The sequence below is a fragment of the Paramormyrops kingsleyae genome, chromosome 17 (genome assembly GCF_048594095.1).
Source record: "Paramormyrops kingsleyae isolate MSU_618 chromosome 17, PKINGS_0.4, whole genome shotgun sequence".
Lineage (NCBI taxonomy): Eukaryota > Metazoa > Chordata > Actinopteri > Osteoglossiformes > Mormyridae > Paramormyrops > Paramormyrops kingsleyae.
In genome coordinates, this window is record NC_132813.1 from 17,110,647 (window position 1) to 17,131,448 (window position 20,802).

At 46.2% G+C, this 20,802-nt stretch overlaps 2 protein-coding genes across 8 annotated transcripts; one reads left to right on the forward strand and one right to left on the reverse strand.

The window, feature by feature from the left end:
- The first annotated feature begins 396 nt into the window (after positions 1 to 396).
- On the forward strand, positions 397 to 20,112 carry gigyf2 (GRB10 interacting GYF protein 2). 7 transcript variants are annotated; one of them, XM_023844481.2, is made up of 29 exons: positions 397 to 543; positions 2,706 to 2,767; positions 3,082 to 3,211; positions 3,383 to 3,478; positions 4,338 to 4,446; positions 4,588 to 4,696; positions 5,022 to 5,062; positions 5,978 to 6,010; positions 11,005 to 11,181; positions 12,068 to 12,318; positions 12,651 to 12,798; positions 12,890 to 13,138; positions 13,360 to 13,517; positions 13,829 to 13,985; positions 14,563 to 14,729; positions 14,851 to 14,945; positions 15,313 to 15,438; positions 15,589 to 15,710; positions 15,890 to 15,990; positions 16,175 to 16,270; positions 16,425 to 16,559; positions 16,643 to 16,999; positions 17,222 to 17,344; positions 17,461 to 17,682; positions 18,365 to 18,558; positions 18,715 to 18,866; positions 19,280 to 19,452; positions 19,611 to 19,758; positions 19,890 to 20,112. In XM_023844481.2, the coding sequence occupies exons 2-29, from the start codon at positions 2,730 to 2,732 to the stop codon at positions 19,955 to 19,957; spliced, it is 3,975 nt and encodes a 1,324-aa protein (XP_023700249.2). In that variant the 5' UTR covers positions 397 to 543; positions 2,706 to 2,729; the 3' UTR covers positions 19,958 to 20,112. The 7 variants fall into 7 exon arrangements, with proteins under 7 accessions (XP_023700249.2, XP_023700257.2, XP_023700284.2 ...); XM_023844489.2 differs by having other exon boundaries at positions 12,654 to 12,798; XM_023844516.2 differs by having other exon boundaries at positions 12,068 to 12,279.
- Positions 6,021 to 9,693, reverse strand: kcnj13 (potassium inwardly rectifying channel subfamily J member 13). The gene is made up of 5 exons (XM_023844552.2): positions 9,604 to 9,693; positions 9,027 to 9,099; positions 8,360 to 8,477; positions 7,606 to 8,089; positions 6,021 to 6,822 (listed from the first exon to the last, which is right to left on the reverse strand). The coding sequence occupies exons 4-5, from the start codon at positions 8,087 to 8,089 to the stop codon at positions 6,233 to 6,235; spliced, it is 1,074 nt and encodes a 357-aa protein (XP_023700320.1). The 5' UTR covers positions 8,360 to 8,477; positions 9,027 to 9,099; positions 9,604 to 9,693; the 3' UTR covers positions 6,021 to 6,232.
- Positions 20,113 to 20,802: the final 690 nt, after the last annotated feature.

The window sequence follows — 20,802 nt, forward strand, 5'->3', positions numbered from 1 at the left end:
GAAGGGCACAGTTCAACATATGAAAATCTAAGACCTCAATACGTAGTACTGGATTCATTGCAATAACAGATGTGCATAATAAAATATTTTCAGACAGTTTAAGGACTGCTGATGAAACTATAGAAGAATTCTAGTTAAAATGTAAACATCTTTATTTGAAAAGACCGTTTCATTTTTATACTGGTTGAATTCAAAACATTAATTCCAGGAGGCAGCATCTTGAAATGTACTCTGTTTAAATGTTATTGTATTTTAAAGTTGCAGATGTGCGATACAACCCCCTTGTAGATACACGGTCAAAAAGCTGGACCGTGCTTTGATATGTTTGTCCTATCGCACTATTAGTTGAGGTACTTTTTAAAAATGAACGTATTACACATTATGGGATTTAGCGACATCTATAGCTGTGGGGTAGAATCACAGGCCATCCGGGTACCTGTTAGGTTATATGTGGTCATGTGACTCTTATTCGGCCATCTTGTTGTGGAAACGAAGAGAGACAGAGAGCTCGTATAGAAACCCTGTGCTGTCAGTAAAGCAGAGGTAAGTTAGAAGAGCGAAAATTGCAGTAAAATACAACTTATAGTTCAGTTATATATGTTTCGAGTCGTGGTGACCCCTGCGTCGGCTCGTCCTGGTAGTGCGGCACGGATATAGATGTCCGCATGGCGCCTTGGCCGAGGGGCTTGGAGGTCTAGTTTGGGACTGGTGCCGTTTAGAGGCCGATGGGAGCCGCGGTGGATAGCCAGGAAAACCTGATGCGGCAGCAGGCTTCACAGGCCTCAGCGACTAGCCCCCAAGCCGAGAATGGAACGGGTGGATTAATTCATGAGAGTTATACATGAGTATAACTGAGAGTGTTTATCGGTTCACTTTGACGTCCTATTCTTTTGCTGTTCTTCATGGGTGGCATATGACATTTGTTGCGGGGCTCCGCTCCCTTATTTCGTAGTGTCAGGTGAAACTGCTGTACGGAGCAAAAGTTGTGACAGCTCTCGCGACGCCTCAAGCTACCTAGCGTGCCACACCGATTTAGCTACTTAGCTAGCTAGCCAAGGAGCCATGGGGTCTAGATGACAGATAATTATTTACGTTCTGGGACTAATTACTAGGTACGTTATCACGTAGTTGGTTAGTTGTGCTCGTACAGGCTGTAGGACGGCTACGCGGTCTCCCGTGGCCCCTGGATTAGCCTGTCGGCTCATGAATGCTATCCGCCGTGATTCGAACTGGCACGCGAGCTATCCGCGAGGGACTGAGTTTGACGGCTGGCGCGAGGGCTTAGTCCGGCAGTGCGGTCGATTGACGGTGGAAATGAGTACTATTGAGTTTATGGTTAAGTCAGGGGTTTAGGGTTAGTTTTAGGCAAGCTGGTGTTTTAGCGCTAGGGTTAGCTGAGCTAGCGTTAGGGGGGTTAGCCGAGCTAGCGTTAGAGTGTAGGGTTAGCCGAACTAGCAACACAAAAGCCGACAGCCGAGCTAACGCCGCTCGTCCGAGGAGATCCGCGACCACATTCTCTTAGTGCTGTGGGCCGATGCTTTGGGCCACTGTTACGTTGAGATTTGTTTTGGGAAATTAATGTCAATCAGTTAAGTTTTTGAAAAAGTTCCCATATGGGTAAGCTAGTCGGCTAACTAATGCTAGCTACCTAGCTGTGTCATTTGATTGGGCGTTCAGAACTTCATACGTGGTGCAAAGTTTTCTATTGTAATTCTGTTTGGATCATAGAACTTAAGTTAGGTTGTGTTGTGGGGCGCATATTATTTTCTTTGCACTCTAATAGCGCACTGAATGACGATAGTAAAATGTTCATCGGTATTGTCGTAATGCTGTGGTTACTGTAAGATGCTGTCTAGTCCTTCAGCTATACGAAATCGTAATTATACTTTAATAATGCCCCAAGGTGTAAAAGATGGTCTTTGTTGTGCCAAGTCGTGTTCAAGTTATGTTGGTTATGCCACCCTTAACGTTAATTAAGCTAATTGACTAAAAATGCTTAGATAAATGCATGGTGTCCAGTTAAGAACAAGGACTGAAATTAATATCCGGTGTGCATAATTAAAATGCACATGAGACATTTGAGTGATCATGCTAGCTTTCTCAAGGTACGGTTGGAGAGGTGGCTGTTCTCTATGTGATTGTGATGTTTGACACCAAACCTGCTCTTGTTCTGTCAGCAAAGGGGATTCCTCTTGTTAATTTTCTTTTTAGGGTAGGTAAAGGGGGTGGACCACAGACCAAAATACACTTCCTAATTGGGAAAGTAGATCCTGATTGCCTAAAATAGACAGACTGAAATCATATCCACTCTATGGAGGGATTGGATTTAACCACTGTTTTGGAACCTTCTGACAGGGAGTTAGTACCAGTGTTGTCTTAGATCATTGCATAAAGGAAGAATTTTATTTAGGACAGACAGTATGGCTTTAGGGTATGTTTTAGACCCATAAAAATACCAGGTCAATTCTATAATTATTCAGTTCATTACCTGACTATTGAGGAGCCCGGAGTATGAAGTCTTGCAAAATGGGTTAATGTTATATTGCAATGGTATGTATTTTGTTAGTTTAGTGTAATGGTGGTTGGTATGTCGGTTCCACTTTCTGTATGACGGTACCTACTTTGCTATTAAGTGAAATGTAGTGATCTTTAAATGCATTATAAAAATAGTTATAGGTTTTGTTACTGATCATGAAGTTTAATAGTTTTTTTCTGTAGAACTTTATAAAATGGCGGAAACCCAGACACTCAACTTTGGACCTGAATGGTGAGTGTGTTAACATGCTAAAGTTTCCCGAATATGTTTCTTGTATTTTTGTGCTGTACTGCAGCTAGTCTGTTCAGTCAGGTCAGGCGTGGCATTTTCATTCCTTTCTGTCTAGTGTAAATAATACCCAAACTTCCCGTCGCTAATGCTGATCCATCAGCTCTTTCACTTACAGTAATCTTGTAGGCTTGTTACCTGTAGTAGGTCTGTTACCTGTAGCTGGCCTATCAGTTGTTGGGGATGAAAACTGGGGGAACACTGGGTGTGTAAAACTTACCCCGCCATTTGTCTGTCTCCTTTCTTTTCCTGTCCAGGCTTCGTGCTCTGTCCGGTGGAGGAAGTGTCACCTCTCCTCCACTCTCACCAGCATTGCCAAAGTATAAACTTGCAGATTACCGCTATGGAAGGGAAGAGATGCTTGCACTTTATGTAAAGGATAATAAGGTAAGCTTATGATCTGGTGAGTGAGTAGCACTGGTTGTCAAAATTGTTACGGATCTTGTGGCCATCAGATGCCACTTTCAGATTCTGTGTTTGCAGTTGCAAAATCGTAGCTCATGGTATACGTCGTATGTGCCGAAAATGAGCGACACCTCTCCCCTCCCATGCTAACAGATTCCTGTAGACTTACAAGATAAAGAATTTCTGCCTATTTTACAAGAGGAGCCCCTGCCGCCACTGGCACTGGTACCTTTTACAGAAGAAGAACAGGTGATGATTGCTTATCCTGTCACTGCTGTGCTCCCTGCAAAAATTATTCAGAATATCTCTCTTATCAGGCGTAACATACTATGAATAATCCACTAGCATGGTGATAGCATTCAGTAGGTTTGACTGTAATAGTTGTGTAAATGTTAGAGGATCTTTTGGCTATCCAATATGGGCTGCAGAAAATAATATGCAACGTTGATGATAAAATAGTTTACAACAAATATTGTTAGTGTTAGGTTGCATTTTTGAGGTTTGCTGTTTGAGTTGCTTGTAATGACATCAACAACCAATGGTTGGTGTGCTAAGCCTGGTTCATACTTCACTTTTCCTTGTGCCATTACAGTCCCCACACTTCTGTGTCCATACTACATTTATCTGTGGATGCAGACGGTCACGGTCGGTGTATGTGTACAGCAGTGATATTACACCAGACCAGCAGAGGGCAGATATTTTTTAACAAATGGAAGTAGTTTAGTGAAATGGGTAAACCATTATTGAACAGTTTTAAAGTTAGTACTAGACTTGTGCAGTTAGTACTAGGATTGTACAAGTAATAGAGTATACCATAGTATTTTGAAATCTTGGTGACAAAATAAGCTGCCTTCATGATCAGCAAAATGCCAGAATAACATTGCCTTAGAAAATGCTGTCAAAATGCTGTATACCACAGTATTAAGTACAATCATTAGAAAGCTAAATATGACAGGAACAGCAGATCTTTACTTCTATGTCTATTACTTTAAATTGAGATTCTCTACACTGTGTAAACGTTTTATTGCAACCGTTACATAATACCTGTGCGGAGGTGTGACCTTTTTATTTATTTATTTATTTATTTATTTAATGTTTGCATCTGCAGAGAAACTTCTCAACGTCTGTAAATAGTGCCGCCGTGCTGCGACTAACAGGGAGAGGAGGAGGAACGGTGGCAGGGGCTCCACGAGGTCGAAGTTCCTCGAGAGGCAGAGGTAAGTCTGGGCATGCCCGCATTCAGCTTGACGGTTCAATTAGCTTACACCAGGGTGTTTCCGGAAGTCCTTTAGAAGAGACTTGAGTGCCAGAGCTGCAGATGTCAGTTTTATGTATGAACACTGTCCGATGTCTCGCAGGTCGGGGCCGCGGTGATGGAGGCTTTTACCAAAGAAGCTTTGATGATGTGGAAGGAGGGTTTGGTCGAGGTGCGCGAGAGATGCATCGTTCTCAGAGCTGGGAAGAGAGGTACCAATCTGGGGTCTGAAGAAGAGCTCTCTATGGGACGCTGCCCATTCTTTGAATATGGACGCTGAATAAACGCTTTGACTTTAATACAGTTAACACTTACAAAGGTGTACCACTTGTTCAGAAGATCTAAATTATTTTAGGGGTATCTAATGTGTGGAAATGCATGCAAAAGCCATTTCTCTACTACATAGTAATTTACAAAATGAACTACTTTCTCTTTAACAAATGGTCTGCATAATTCTGAATTTCCATGGCATTAGACCTTTGGGTGACATTTTAGTTTTGTAGTAACCATCAAACCTTTGTTTTTCTCCTCGTTAAGGGGGGACAGAAGGTTTGAAAAGCCAGGTCGAAAAGAAACAGGTTGGTGTAAATTTATATCTATTCTACTCTACTGTGTGTCTACTTGTCAAATATGTAGTTGGAATACTTTGTTTCATTGTGACAAAATAGTCTGTTTGGTTGCAGTCTAATACGGGTCAAATAATTTGGTCAGTTGTGGCTAGGAATGGCATGATGCCACTTTTTAATGTTTAACAATACCGTTATTGTAAATTTGGATATCTGCTGATACAGATACAAGTCCCATACAGTCTCTCTCTTTTTTTATGAAAGAAAATACAGTTTCGGAAAAAAACTGTGGCCAAATTGGTATGACTGGTTGTGTAGAGTCTGTGATGCTGAGAAGGGTTCGGCTTCTGAGGTCTGAACAATGCGACAATGGAGCATTATGAAGTGGGACAGTGAAATTACTCTCCAGTTTAAAAAAAAATTATTTAATATACAATATACATTTCTGGGGGAAATGTTCTAGTTACAGTTAGATACCGTTTTACAGGCAGTTTTGGACATTCTCAGTTCTAGGTTGCCCAGTTACCTACTGCTTTGAATTGACAGGCTTGCAGAGCATCTCTTGTATAGCTTTCAAAATATTCTGTAATTGCTTTCAAGCTTACTTTTTTACAAGCATAATATAGTACATGAGTGTTCAGTATAGCTTCCATTTAGTACATACAAAATGCATGGTATGAGAAGGTTTAATACTAACCTAATATAGTGGTTATTGCTTAATTTCAACAATTTGACTTGGAAATTACATCACCTTTGACTGCATCTTAACTGCAGAGCAGTTAATGATGGCAATCATTTTGGCACACCTTTACATAATGATTTTCACATTTAATGATTTTCAGGATTCATATCATTGAACTCATTATGTGCTTTGACCAACTTTCGATTGTTGAATGTTTATCTTTCATGTTGCTGTGGACCAATCAGAGGTTTCCCCGGCTCATTTTCAGCTGAATCATAGTAAGTGTGCATTTTGTTTTGCCAGCTGTTAGGATTTTTTTATGCATATCTATTTTATTTTTTGAAAGTGATTGTTTACTACTCCAAGCCTCTCAAAGCGCCCAGTTTGATGTTCTCTTGGGATGAAAGGGCAGGCTTTTGAAGAGAGTCATCTTCTCTTTCATTACCTCTCCTAGGATGTATGCTGAATCCAGCTGAACAGGCACTGTAGTTTTGTTCCTGCTATTCCACCCTTTCACTGCCATCGCCATTGATCTGGACTACATACTCCTTGTCTACTTCCGCTTTGCTGTTTGTGGTGTCAGGCAGGACCTTGGCAAAGTTGCTCATGTCCATTTTGTATTGACCTAGAGTATCCAGCCTCAGCACTGTGGCAAAGTGATGGTCAAATTCTATCTCTCCTTTCAAGTAAGAAGTCCTCTTCTGGCAGCTCTCGCCAGTGTCCTCTTGGGCAGCTGACAGAAAGACGACCAGCTCAAAGTGTGTGGCACTCCCCTCCTGCAGGGCCTGGTACACCGGGCTCTGCCGGTTCAGCTGGTGATAGAATGTTAGAGGGAAGATGAAGAATGGGCAGGGGTTGGCACCAAGATTGTCCAACTGGAACTCCACTTTGGACTGGTATAGCGCTTGGTCTCCATGATCCTGGTAGAGCACAGCATTAATGTTTACGTCCACCAGAGGGCGCTGCAGCATATTGGTAGCACGGAACATTAGGCAGGTTTCTCCCTGGTGCTGCCCCACAACGGCACAGGGGCTGAACTGAATTGCTCCTGCCCGCTTCTTCGGTCTGGCGATCTTAGCCACAAAGGCCCCTGTGAAATGTGCAGAGATCAAATGATCCATCTAGATCAGCAAATGCAAGACATGCAGTGCAGTATCTAGGGTGTAAGGCTAAGGTGCTGAGGCTCCCATCTTCACTGGTTGTGTGTTCTCTCTCAGACAGCTTAACTACAAAAGACAGGGTGCTTTGTTCCTGGTTATAAACGCCTGTGGCCTTTCGTATAAGAGAAAGGTAAGGAGCATGTGATAACGCGTTGCCGTACCCACCGCACGACAAACCACCTAAGGGATGAGAACCTGAGTGCAGCTGTGCATTACCTCAGCATCGCACTACTCCAGATGGAACAGTGTGAGTTTTTTGCCAGTTGCTGGAGTGCCTGTTCTGCCCACCAACCCCCAAATTTTCCCTGTTAGTTGGAGGACCTGCTTGTAGGGCTGGATGTAGATTAACGTCATACCCAGGACGAAGCAATTTCAGGTTAAAGGCCTTGCTCAAGGGCCCAACAGAGTAGGATCACTCTTGACACTCCTGGGATTCAAACCAGCAACCTTCTGATTGCTGGCACAGATCTCTAACCTGAGCCACCACTTCGGCCCTTTTGCATAATTAGACTGTAAATTGGGATTGTAAGTTAATATCAGGCTGTCACTTCTTGAGTTCTTCAGTTCCTGATCTACAAGCAAGCATGCTTTTCTCTGCCCAGGTGTCAAATCACTCAGTTCATCAAATCGTCTTCAGTCTGTATGGAAGTCATATAAAAGACTTCAAAGTGGTGTCATGACATAGTCTTTATGGTGGAGCTTGTGCTTCTTACCTGTAATGAAAGCCTCCAGCATGAGCCCCAATAGCATCTGCACGGCCAGGAGGGCAATGGCACTGGGACAGTCCCCACTGGGGAACATGGTGCCGTAACCGATGGTGAGCTGCGTCTCCAGCGAGAAGGAGAAGGCTGCTGTAAAGCTGGTGATGTACTTGACACATACTGTGTGGTCGGGCGGTGGGGCATCGTGGTCCACCATCAGGTCCCCGTTGAGGTGGGCGAGGAGATACCACAAGCAGGCAAATAGTAGCCAGTGGGCCAAGAAGGAGGTGCAGAATGCCAGAATTACCCACCGCCACCGCAGCGCCACCACTGTTCCCCATACGTCCTGCAGGTATAGGAGCCAAGTGGCAGGAGAGCCGGGGGCTGGGGGAGTGTGTAGAGTGCAGTGCCCGTCCTTAGTCACTAGGCGCTGCCGTCGCTGTGCAGCCGCAGGGGACAGGATCTTGACCTCTACATCATTCTCTTTGGCAGCCATCTGAGGAACAATACAAATGGCTAGGAGTGAGTGACTGAATTAGTGCTTAGAACACATAATCCTACACCATGGAGCATTTTGCCTGCACAGCGGTGAGCAAGGCAGGAATGTCCCCTCACTCTGCTGGAATGGAAAACGGAAAGTTAGCACTCTAAATAAAGCCTCTTAAAGACCTCAGTGAAAATCCCGTGCCATTGTACCCCTTGCCTGTTGAAGTCACACTCCATATGTAAATTATGAAAGCATCAAAAGACTGAAAGCTATCCTTACCTGGAAAATGACTGGATGATGACCTTCTAATAAGGAGTGCCTTGTGAACAGAGAGGTTCAAGCTGACCTCTTCGCTTTGACGTTGAAACTCGTGATTTAATTGAAGAGACTCGCAGCTCTGTTCCCCAAGTACAAATCAGCCATTAGTAAGCGAAAGTAGCCTATGAAACCAGGTTCAATACTTCCACATGTATGGCATGAACCTCTTATGGGTTCTATCACCCCATTCAGTCATTGAAAGGATAATCAACTTTGATTAGTTATTGTGATTGTTGATAGATTTGTTAGCTTGATTGTTTAATCTCCTTCCTAGAGAACTGACAACCTGTCAGAAACATACAGTTTTAAAACTAAAAGGTGGATGTTATCAGGAATACGATAAGGTGCAAGGAGGACCTTTGAACTTCGGATGAAAGAATGACAGATTGTTTCAGGCAAGTGAGTAGAATACTAAATTGATTTAATTGATGCAGCTGAGTACAGTAAATTGATTGAATTTGGGAAGCAATTTGTTTAGCAAAGTTTTCAGAATTTTATCTCTGATTAAGGTTAGGTACTTCTGTAATTGCTCTCTCTTTCTACTGTCTGCTGCCTGGTCTGATAGTTGCCTGTAAACATAAATAAGAAATAGTGAAATAAGGAAATTCCAGTATGTCTTCAGTCTTACCTGTGGCAGTTGTTAGGGAATCTGGTCCTCTAACCCAGTTTGGTTCAGCAAGATGGCAGGGTCCTCTGTTTAGCTGCCGGTGTGAACAGTGTTGTTTAAGTGACCTTAGATCTAAGCACTGAGAACCTGCGGGTGTGAATGACCTTTTTTTTTTTTTTTTTTTTTAACAAAAACAAATGAGATTATAGAGCCTACAGAAAACCTTTAATTACTGTGACTATAGTTGGAACACACATGCTGTTTCTTTTTTCATTACACACTCTTTGGGCTAAAAATTTGTTTCTCCAGCAATAGATCAGTTGCGAGAGACTAGGTGAATCGGAACTAAAATGCTTTTATCAGTCATGAGAGCAGTTTGTTCCATTTGTTCAAGATTGTTTTTCTGGTTTAAAGGAAAATCATTGCTGTCTGGTCCTTCGATCCACATTGAGTCAGAGGCATACTTATAACGTAAAATTAAAACGACCCCTTCTACAGACTTGTTTAAAGCTTGTGTGACTAGTTTTAAAAGCTTAGATTGAAATGGCTTTAATTATTTATCTTCAGAAATTACTTTATCACTCCATTTTCTACTTACGTTCAACTGAGAGACCGAAGGATCAATTTCATGGCAGTGTAGCTTGATGCTGAGTGCGAATGCTTTAGTTTGCCAAGGGTGTTCAGAAGCACTGCTTTGGCTCTGAATCGGGCTAATGACTTTGAATTGTCTTAAATATCCTACGTTCCATCACATGAGAGGCATGTGCTGCTGCTTGCTTGAAGCGTTCATGGGTCAGACTTGGGATGCTCTTTGTGTAAGGGGGGGAGCGCTCCTGGGTACCGTCAGAAGGGCTGTGTGTCTTCAACAATGCTAGCACTATGTGTCTTCAGTCCAGGAGGCCTCTTTTAAGCATTTAGCCAAATGTGCTCTTACATTCTGAGTTTTTCTGTAGATAAGTTTGTGTGTGTCTTTAGATTAGCACTTCAAGAGATAAAACTATTTTTAAAACCTAAACCTTGTTACCCATGTTAATATTCCAGATTGGATTCCGCCAGCACAAGCTTTGTTCTGATGTATACTTTTAATTCATTATGTAGCCATAACTTGAATGTTTCAAAGCAATGTGAAACTTAACTGTCTTTTAACAAACTTACACATTAGTGTAAAAACTGGTTATAGTATATAGTTAATTTGTTAGATTAATGCCCAGTACAGTTTAGCATAGTTTCACCAATTTTTTTTGGTGAACTGCAGTTTTATTGCCTTACTACTACTTTACTGCAACTCTTCTTGTAAAACCTATGACTTTTTAATGAAGTTGTACAAAAATCTTGAGCTACCAAAGCATTGTGAAACAATGGTTACTCACCAAATGTTGTGGTTTTAGGATGGGGGTTACCCTCAATGGAGATGTTCTGTCAGAAGTGATTGGTGGGTGGGTAGAGTTAGGTCCAGTGAAAGGAGGGGGGCGGAGGAAATGAATAAAAATCCAGGGATGGTAGAAACAGCCTGTAAATCCCAAGGGTGTCTCGAAGAAGTGACAGTCCAGCCGCTCAGTCTGTTTGAGCCCACCGCGCTCTCCTTCCGATCTGCAGCCCCTGGCCGAAGCTAATTCGATTGGTCACATTGCTCTGCATGTGGCCAATTACTGCTCCCGGAAGGAGTTGGGAGGGGGGATGTGGGGGGTACCTTGTCAGAGTCCACCGAGAGAACCAGTTGTTGCTTGGAAACCTGGGTTTCTCAACTTGTGGGCAATGGGGACAAAGTGAGTTACTCATGTTTACCTGATGGGAAAAGAGCTTTCGAATGGAGTAGGGTGATTAGTAGGCTGCCTTTTCTTTGCAGGGCCTCTCTGTTTGGCCAACTTTATTGTAACTGAGCAAAAAATGTTTGCTGATTGGTGTGTTGGAAAAATAAGGCGAGGACATCTGAGACAGTGCTGTTTTGGCTAAGGTTGACGCACTTAAATAGCCCCCACCGCTGTGTTCCATCTTGCAGTAAGGTCCAACTATGAGGATGGTGGGACAGGCACAAACCGGAAGCACGACTTCACACGTTCCGAGAGTGAGAACTGGCGCACGTCCCGAGAGGAGCAGAACGGTGAGGAGGATGAGGGGGGCTGGCGGCTAGCAGGCCCACGGCGAGATCCTGACCGGTGGCGCCCTCACAGCCCAGGTGTGCCACCTGTGCCCCCCTCAAATGCAGTCTCTGTGTCTTCGAGTATATGCTTCTCTGTCAGCTTTGATTCCTGCTTTCACTGACGCTGCACGTGTAGACCAGAGTGAGACTTATTTGTGTGTATGGCTGTGGTATGTAGGCCCCCCAGAAGAAGTAGACTGTAAGATGTGCTCACTGTCCCACATGAGTCACCTACAAGGACAAATCCCTGTTTAGGAAGCTCATGTTTAGCTTTGTCTTCCTAAGACATGCCTTGCCAGCCAAAATCCCACTTTGCATCTGTAGATTTGAGTATTTAATATGAACATCTTACCGTCCCTTTTCGAATCTCCACTACCTCCATGTTTATCTATGTAACCGTTTGCCCTGCTAAGTGAAAAGCTGTAATGCCCTAAGAACATTTTCTTTGTTTTCCATTGGCAAGATTAGTCTCCTGCAAGCCCCTGATTACCGTAGTAACCTGTAATCTATTTGGCAAAAGCTGGTATTCATAGCAAGTAGAGACGGGCTTAAAAAACTCTGGTAGATTTAGTCTTTTCAGAATGACTGCCCTCTACTGACTTATTAAGCTGAGAGGATTTTAAAGTTGTTTTGCTGATCATGCAGTATAAAAGCAAACATGTCGCCACTCTCTCACCAGAGACACACAGTCCTGGTTTCACCTGGTTTATATTCCACTAAATTTAAAGTTTGCTTAGCAGACCTGCGGTGTAAACGGGCTAAATGTGTTTGTGCTGCAAATGGGTTTTATTCCTGCTTTAGTAATGGTACAGGCTGTTACCCTTCGGATTGCGGTGAAAGACGGCAGGTGGAGTCGCTGGGCGGCTGTGCTTCTCTGCGTGCTGATTGGCCATCAGCTGTCCTCCTTCCTGTGCCTGTGCAGATGGGCTCCGGTCATCGGGATGGCGGGAGCATCCAGACCAGCGCAGGCGCTTCCCCTTTGACTCCCGGGACGAGGACCGAGGGTATCGACGGACACGTCTCGGCAGTGGTAGTCAGGATGACGAACGGGACAGCCTTCCTGAGTGGTGCTTGGATGATGCTGATGAAGAGATGGGCACCTTTGACTCCTCCGGGGCCTTTCTCTCTCTCAAGGTGAGGGGCACTGAGCTCTCCAACCTCCCATCACGCAAGGTAAGTGAGCACTATGCTTTTCATCTATGACAAGGAGGGGCTTCCTCATGCATGCTCATCAAGTTTTGCTGCTTATAGGATAATGCCTCAGGTTAATTTGCCTTGCATTTTGCAGCATATTTGCATTAATTGTGTGAATTAGATATTGATGTATCGTTTGTATGCTGCATTTATTAACCGCATCTTTAATTGTCTTTTATATGAGATGTTCTTGAGTGAATTTTATCATGTGGAGGTTGTCAGGCATGTCGGTCAGTGTGAAGAGCAGGCTGAATGTCTGTGGTCTAATGAGAGTCCCTATCTCCCTGCTGTCTCCCATACGCTCTTCACAGAAGGCTCCCAAAGAGCCCATTCCAGAGGAGGCAGAGCTAGATTTCAGGCCGTCGGAGGAGTGCGAAGAGCGGGGGCGGTTAGAGAAGGAGGAGAGTGAGCCGGAAGAGGCCAAAGAGCTGGACAGAGCAGGCTGTGATGAGGAGGGCGGTAAGCGTGCTAGGGCTAGTTTGGGCTCACACTCTCCCTGAGCTCTCTGCTAGTTGCCGGAGTGCCTCACACCTTCTCTGTCCATCTGCAGATTCGGGAAGGCCCCAGGACGAGGCAGCGCCCTCGCAGTCTCCTCCAGCCCCGTCACAGGCTGAGCCCCCAGCTGACCTGCCCTCGCCTCCCAGCCAGCCCGAGAAGACGGATTCCCCCCCTGAAAGGAACGAGAGAGCCGCCCTTCCGAACGTGCAGCCAGAACTCAACCATGCGGCTTGCCCGGCCGGGGCAACCAGCAGCCTGGTGGAAGCCACCACTCTCCACCATGCCCCCCCTGTGCTTCCAGGCAAGTGCTTAAGGGGGCACTGTTCTTTCAGCGAGTGGTCACATGACAGCAGTCAGGGTTTCCCTTTTGTGAGAGATGTGTGCACAGACTTTACACGCATGGTTTGCCTAAAGGCTGTAGCATCTGTCTATTGTTCTTCCTTGATTAGCATGTTCTCCATACCTTTGGATAATTGTAACCTAATTTTTATTAATTAATTCTAAATTTTCTTCCCTTTCCAGAAATCTCAGCCCCACTCCCCATAACACAGCAGAAGTCCCCAGAGATGCCTTCAACACTCCCAGCCCCACTACCTTTCCCAGAAGCCTCTGCTCCAGTAGCAGGACCCATGAATCAAATGGACATTGATGATGATGAGGGTCTGAAGCACTTTGAGCAGGTGGGTAGTTGAGTGCCATTTTTCCTGACATTTTGAGCGACATGGGAGCAATTCCTCAAAGCCGATATGTTTTCCAGTTAGTTTAGTTGGAGGCCTTGTTATTTTTGTAATGCTTTGACAGAAACTGTATATAACTGTAGGAAACTCATCCGTTTTTTTTCCTGTGGTTATTTGGCGTTCAAAAATGTTCCACTTTTTGCAACTTGAGCTTTTTTTAACACTCAATTTTCCTCCCTCACCTCAAGTTTTATTAGATCATGTAGAATTGTCACTTCACGCTGCCATTATGATTTCATTGCCATTCTCTGCAGGAGGCTGAGAAGATGGTAGCATATCTCCAGGACAATGCTGTGGACGACGACCGGTTGGCAGCTAAAATGGTGGATCGGAAAAAGCTCACGGCCCTCCCGTTGACACACGAAGGGGCACTCAAATGGTTCTACAAGGACCCACAGGGAGAGATACAAGGTAGGAGGAGGATTTCTGTTGGGGCATTAATGTTTGTTGGTGGAAGGTCCACCTTCAGAAGGTCTGCTTGTTTTGTGCATGCTGTGATAATTTGCTTAGGTTTCTCAATTTTGTATAAATTACCCTTAAATGCTGCTTTGCTAATTATAGTTCTCAAAGTTGTGACCATTTTGCCATTCGGTTTATTTTTTGGGCTGCTGGAGAACTATTCCTGAAACTGCATGAGACTTTTTTTGAATGTAAAGTTTACACACCTTTTAGTCAACATTACATACTTTCCAAAACTGACTTGCGTTTATCACAGAGGACTAACAAATTTTGAATGAGTCCCTCTTAATATATTATTAAAGTTGCCTCTTTTTAAGTCAGCCTCAGTAAAAAACTAAAGTACTTTGAAAGCAGCAATTGCTCTGCTGCCTGATCTGAAGCGCCTTGACCGACACTGTCCTTGTGCGTCAAATGCTTGTATGGCATCTCTGTTCCCGTCATGGCCGCCTCTGAATAGCTACTGCCATCGCTGTACAGTTTGAGTGATAAATCACTGCTGGACTATAACCCTGCACTTTTCCTCTCCCAGGGCCTTTCTCAAACCAGGAGATGATGGAGTGGTTTCAGGCCGGCTATTTCACCGTGTCCTTGCTGGTGAAAAGGGGCTGTGATGAACTCTTCCAACCCCTGGGTGAGATAATGAAGATGTGGGGGCGGGTCCCCTTTACACCAGGCCACTCACCGCCTCCATTCCTGGTAAGGGCCACCAACATCCAGAACCGACCACATCACACTAGATACACATATAAGAATTCTGGAAGAAAGAATTAAGTCTTAATTAGCGGTGCAAGTTTCAAATATCTGTGACTTCCTCCAGGGTGACGTGGACCAGGAGAGGCTGAAGAGGCAACGCGAGCTGACGGCGCTCAACCTGTATCAGCTGCAGCAGCTGCAGTATCAGTACCTTCTCAGGTAGGAGCCAGGCAGGAGTGTGGGGATGTGATATCAGGGGTATTATAGGTAGTAGTGCCTGGTAGAGCACGGTACGGCAGGGTTACATAGGTTCAGAGGTAGAGATTTCAGGTCCAGAGAGTACAAATCCAAAACAAGATTTTGTTTCAACCAACCAGTTGAGTACTCTGTGACAGTGACTCTTTATACTCAACTGGTTGGTTGAAACAAAATCTTGTTTTGGATTTGTCCTCTCTGGGCCTGAAATCTCCACCTCTGCATAGGATACACTCTATAGTCTTTGTGTTGCATCCCTGCCGCTCTGATTCCCTGTAGCACCTTTTTCTGGTAGCCATGCTGGAGTTATGTAACCCCTCTTCCCCCACAGGCAGCAGTATGCCCAGGCTCTGGCCCAGCAGCAGAAGGCCGTTGCCCTCGGTTCCCCACAGCAGCAGCAGCAGCCGGCACCACAGATCAGCCACTTGCTCCCACCATACCAGGCTGTGAAGTTAAGGTGGGTGATAGTGGAGACGCAGCGTGCATCAGCCAAGGGAATACGGGTGGCTCTGTGTTGTGGAGATGGACATGGAGAGGCGTGTTGGGAAATACTTCATCTTATCCTGTGTTTTCAGCCCTTCATATTTCTTTTGCTCTCTCCTTGTAGAACATCAGAACCACCTGTGACTCGTTCCATGTCTGTTCCTGACTCTGGTTCTGTGTGGGAGTTGCAAAACCAGACATCACAACCCTCTGGGGCAGCTAGCGTCCAGCATGTAGCTCACAGTGGTAGGTGTCATGTCCAGCACTCTTTGAGATGGCACAGAGCTGGCACTGCTCCTGAGCATAGCGGGGCTCCTACAGATTGCTGGGCTGTAGGTCTGAGCAGCACTCTGAGCTCCAGGGCTGCTTATGCAGGGTGCAGAATCCTAGGGAGTAGCTGCATTGATGTGTCTGTCTTTGTTCAGCCTGGGAAAGCGGAAGCGTGTGGGACCTGCCCATAGAACCTATGGCTGCACCACCAACAATGGAGCAGATGCAGCAGTTGGAAAAAGTAAAGGCTGCCCAGGTAGGCCCTGCTTTCCGTGTCTGAGAGCGGCCGTGGTGCGCAACACCGAGCGGCATGTCTCCGGCACATTCCATTCGATATCAGAACCCTAAACGCCCGTCGTCCCGCTACGTTCCAGCAAACTGCAAATTTTGCCTATTAAGTGTGTAACAAATTTGCGTATGCATCTGTTCTGGCCTCCCAGATGGAGCAGGACAGACGGGAGGCGGAGCTCCAGGCAAAGAGGGAAGAGGAGGAGCGGAAGCGCAGGGAGGAAGAGGAGCTGGCGAGACGTTCCAAGGTTAGGAGATCCCTAGAGATGTCCCAGGCCTTCTAAGGCTAGCTGGGATTTTAGGTCTATTCCATTGATTTAATTTAAACGATGTAAAGTTCCTGTTTGGAGGTAGCCATGATTTGAGGATACAGCGCTGGCAACCCTTTACATGTGTGAACAGGAGGAGGCGCTAAGACGGCAACGGGAGCAAGAGGCAGCACTACGCAGGCAGAAGGAGGAGGAGGAGAGGCAGGCGCAAGAGAGGAGGAGGGAAGAGGAGGAGAGAAGGCAAAGGGAAGAAATGCTCCGCAAGCAGGTGGGCCTGCCGGGGATGGAAGGAAAACGCCCGGCCGTCCAAGCCATTAGCATGAAAGTTACCCCCTCTTTATCCGGTGTCAGGAGGAGGAGCTGCGGAACCAGGAGGAGCTCCGCAGGCGGGAGGAGGAGAAGCGTTTGGCTGAAGAGGCAGCAGTTCGGCAGCGGCTACAGGAGGACCAGAAGAAGAAGGAACAGGAACAGCGAAAGAAGGAGCAGGAGCTCCAGAGGCAGCAGGAGCTCCAGAGGCAGCAGGAGCTCCAGAGGCAGCAGGAGCTCCAGAGGCAGCAGGAGCTCCAGAGGCAGCAGGAACTTCAGAAGCAGCAGGAGCTCCAACGACAACAGGAGTTGCAAAGGCAGCAGGAGCTGCAGAGGCAAAGACAGCAGCAGCAGGAGGCGCTCCGTCGACTGCAGCAGCAGCAGCAGCTGGCGCAGATGAAGGTCAGTGGCACTGGGAGGGTTTTGGGAGGCAAAGTAATTGGTGCCTGAAAGGGTGTCAGCAAGGCAGTTGAGAGCTGAGGCTTGGAGGAAATTGGCACACCCACCCCGGTAAACCACACGTACCGCACTCCTGTTAGACGTCCGTCACTCCCAGTTTAATGTGCCATTTACTCATCTGTCTGCAGTCCCACAACCATTTGTCCTTCTCTCTAACCTCTGCAGCTTCCATCGTCCTCCAAGTGGGGCCAGCAGTCCAGCTCCCTGCCATCCCAGACACAGACCGCCTTATCCCTTGCGGAGATCCAGAAGGTGGAGGAGGAGAGGGAGCGCCTGGCCCGAGAAGAGGTTGGTTCACCCAGCGACTGGCACAAGCTGATGGCGTTTGCAGCTTTTCGGGTGGGAAAGCATAGTTGGCACCCGGGTGGACTGACAAGGAATTCATTACATTCCGCACGCCACAGAAGCGACAGCAGCAGCAGCAGCTAATGAAAGTCCTCCAGCTGCAGCAACAGCAGCAACAGCAGCAGGCCAAGCTCTCGGGCTGGGGTAGCGTGGCGAAGCAGCCACCAGCCGCCAAGTCCCTGCTGGAGATACAGCAAGAGGAGGCCCAGCAGATGAAGCAGCAGCAGAAGAAGGAGCAGCAGATGGGCAGCAGCCAGCAGAGCCGGGCTCAGACGCGAGTGGTGAGTCTGCACCCACTTTTGTTTGTTTTGTTGCAGCTCAGATTTTTCGTTGGTCTAGACATGGGTAAAACGGAACATTCGTATTGGTACTGCTGTTTTTTCCATCCACAGCTGAATCTGGCATTTTAGCTCTCTGAGGTGTAATTTCTGGAAGCTAAAACATGCACATCTGCACAGGACACCCCCCCCACCCCCACCGTTCTCTGTACACTCATTTTGCCCAATTAAGGCTGAAGGGAGACTGTGGCTGTTGCCTGCTAACTGAAACAGCAGCCCCCAACCCCCCATACTTGTTACTTCCCAAAAAGTCGTCACTGTTCCTGTAATTCCGCTTTTCCCATAGTTTCAAGTCTGTGAGCTTGTTTGTCATCATATCTTAATTTTGTGCTTGGCCCGGTGGTTTTACCAGAATATACCTTCCATAATTTTATGATCTTTCTCCAAGACAGCTTCTGCTGTCGCACTTACTACAGTCTGATTCTAGGGTGATCGGTCACTTTGGAGATTTTGTCCTTCACCCAGTTTGCTACAACTTTGTCATGTATCCCATCCACTCTCCTCAGCTTGACCTAAATTGGGTATATTTTTATTGACATTTCAGGTGTGTGTCTGCTCTTTTTTTTTTTTTTCTCAGACTGAGTCCCCTTGTTCTCAATGTTCCTCACCTTTTCCCCATCTGCAGAACAATATGAGTAACTCAGTGTGGGGGTCCATCAGTAGCAGCTCCCCCCAGTGGAGCAGCTCGGAACTGGGCAGCAGCATCTGGGGCAGCCCTGATACTAAGAACTCCAACCTGGGCTTTTGGGATGAAGCCGTGAAGGAGGCCACAGTTCCCTCAAAGCGAAACTCCAAGAACAAGAACAATGCCAACTTTGGGTAGGGCACCTTCCCTGGCTGCCGCCTTCACCTTGCCGTCCCTTGGATAGTGCAGCCAACTGATAGCGCTTATCAGTTGATAGTTTTGCTGGAGCGTGACTCACGAATCTAATGCAGACTGGCCAAGGTCAGCGGTGTTTGTCTGCCTGTGCACAGGAACTCACTGAGTGGCCGGGGAAATAAGAAGGTAGAGGAAGAGGAGCAGAAGTTGCTGAAGCTCTTCCAGGGGGTCACCAACAGCCAGGATGGCTTCACGCAGTGGTGTGAGCAGACCCTGCATGCCCTCAACACCGCCAACAACCTGGACGGTGAGTGAGCCCTTCTCTGCTCCTCACCCCTGCTGCTGTTGGTGTTCATTTGCAACGGTCACTCTAGCTTAATCAGCATGCCACTGACTAGCCTAATGAGGCAGACGGGGCACCGGACATGCGGGAGTTAGCACCAACAATGTGGCACCGATTAATGATGATGATAATCAGTTATCAGGTTGTCATCTCTACATTCTTCAGTGAAATATGTTCTCTAAAGGTGGGGCAGAATAGCTCAAGTGCTGTTAGCAGCGGTGCTAATTTTATGTGGGTGCCTGTTTTTTGAGTTCCTGTTTGCCTGTGGATTCTCACTGCTTAGCATTGCAGTGCTGGATTGGGGAAGCCTGATTGCGGCATGCATCTGTACATGACTGAGCATACCCCGATTCACTCTCTGCCTGTCTCCCTTGCAGTTCCTACGTTTGCCTCTTTCCTGAAGGAGGTGGATTCCCCCTATGAGGTCCACGACTATGTAAGAGCCTACCTAGGAGATACACCCGAGGCGAAGGACTTTGCCAAGCACTTTCTGGAGCGTCGTGCCAAACAGAAACCCATGCAGCAGCAGCAGCTGCCACAGCCACAGCAGGTGAGCTGAAGATCCTCTGCTGTCTGAATGAACACCCCCTATTTTCCCTGCATCAGCTAGTGAAGTCAGAACAAACTGCAGAAATTGTGGTGGTGGTGTTGTAATGTCAGGTTTTACAAAACCTGCATTTGATGCTCCTTTTTCTTTTTCTTTAAAAGGAATCTGTCTGGGGAGTTAACCAGACTGGATTACAGTCTATCTTCCAGTCGAATCATGCAAGTATGCAGCAGTCCAGCTTTGAGACCGTGCAGTCTGGGAAGAAGAAGAAGAAACAAAAGATGGTACGAGCTGACCCCAGCCTCTTAGGTGAGTGTCCGGAGACCCGGGGCTTTGGGCCTGGCCTGGCAAGCCAGTTTGATTTTGATGTATCATTCTTTATTGAATGTGTGAAACTGAGGGTCTCTGCTGTTCTGAATTCACTCTCTTGCCTCCCCCAGGTTTTTCTGTGAATGCGGCATCTGAGCGGCTGAATATGGGGGAGATTGAGACAGTGGAGGACTTTTGAAAAAGCCTTCGGACTTCTGCCGACTCTGAACATTTCCATTCTCCGCAAATACAGTTTTACCCTATCAGCATTTAAACAAAAAAAAGAAAAATAGCTACAGCCCCCTTTTTAAGTTGAATTTCAAATGGGAACTACCTCCCCCCAGCCCCCCTCCCCCCCCCCCCCCCCCCCCAATGTTGAAAAGGAGGGACTGTCGCCACTTTTCTGTCACCGTATTTCACTAAGTGGCTCAGCAGTTAGTTCAGGCTAAAAGCTTCATCTCTTGATTTCAGGTTGGGGGGGGAGGGGTGGCGTGAAGTTAGGGAGTCATGAGAGCTAAATGCCTTGGCCCCCAGAGCCCGATCTCATGCTCCCTCTGACTTTCTGAACCCACAGACCCACAAGTGGATGTGTTTCCTCCCCCCAAAAAATTTGTCACTCACTACTGGTGCTTATATCTGCAAACTGACGTAACCAGAGGGTGAAATTCCGCCGTCACATTTGGAGGACGAGCAGACAGAATGGGAAAATGCATAATCTCTTGTATTTATTTAAAGCTTTTCCATTTTCTTTTTTTATTTTCTTCCCTTATCTGCCAGTTGTTCGTGGGACAAGAAATATGACTCTGGAGGATGTCCTGTTTTAAGGGCGTGTTCAAACAGTTCTGAGTAGTTACCAATTTCTTGTAAAATACTAGCCTGTTAAAAAAATAAACTTTAAATTCTGCAACTGTATTATAAAATATTGGAGTGATGGGTTGTCCTCTTCATCCCCCTTCCCCTTTTTGTGGCCATGGGTTTGACCAATTGTTTTGTTCATTTTTTTTCCTCATATTCATTTTCCAAAACGGAATAAACTTTTCTTTT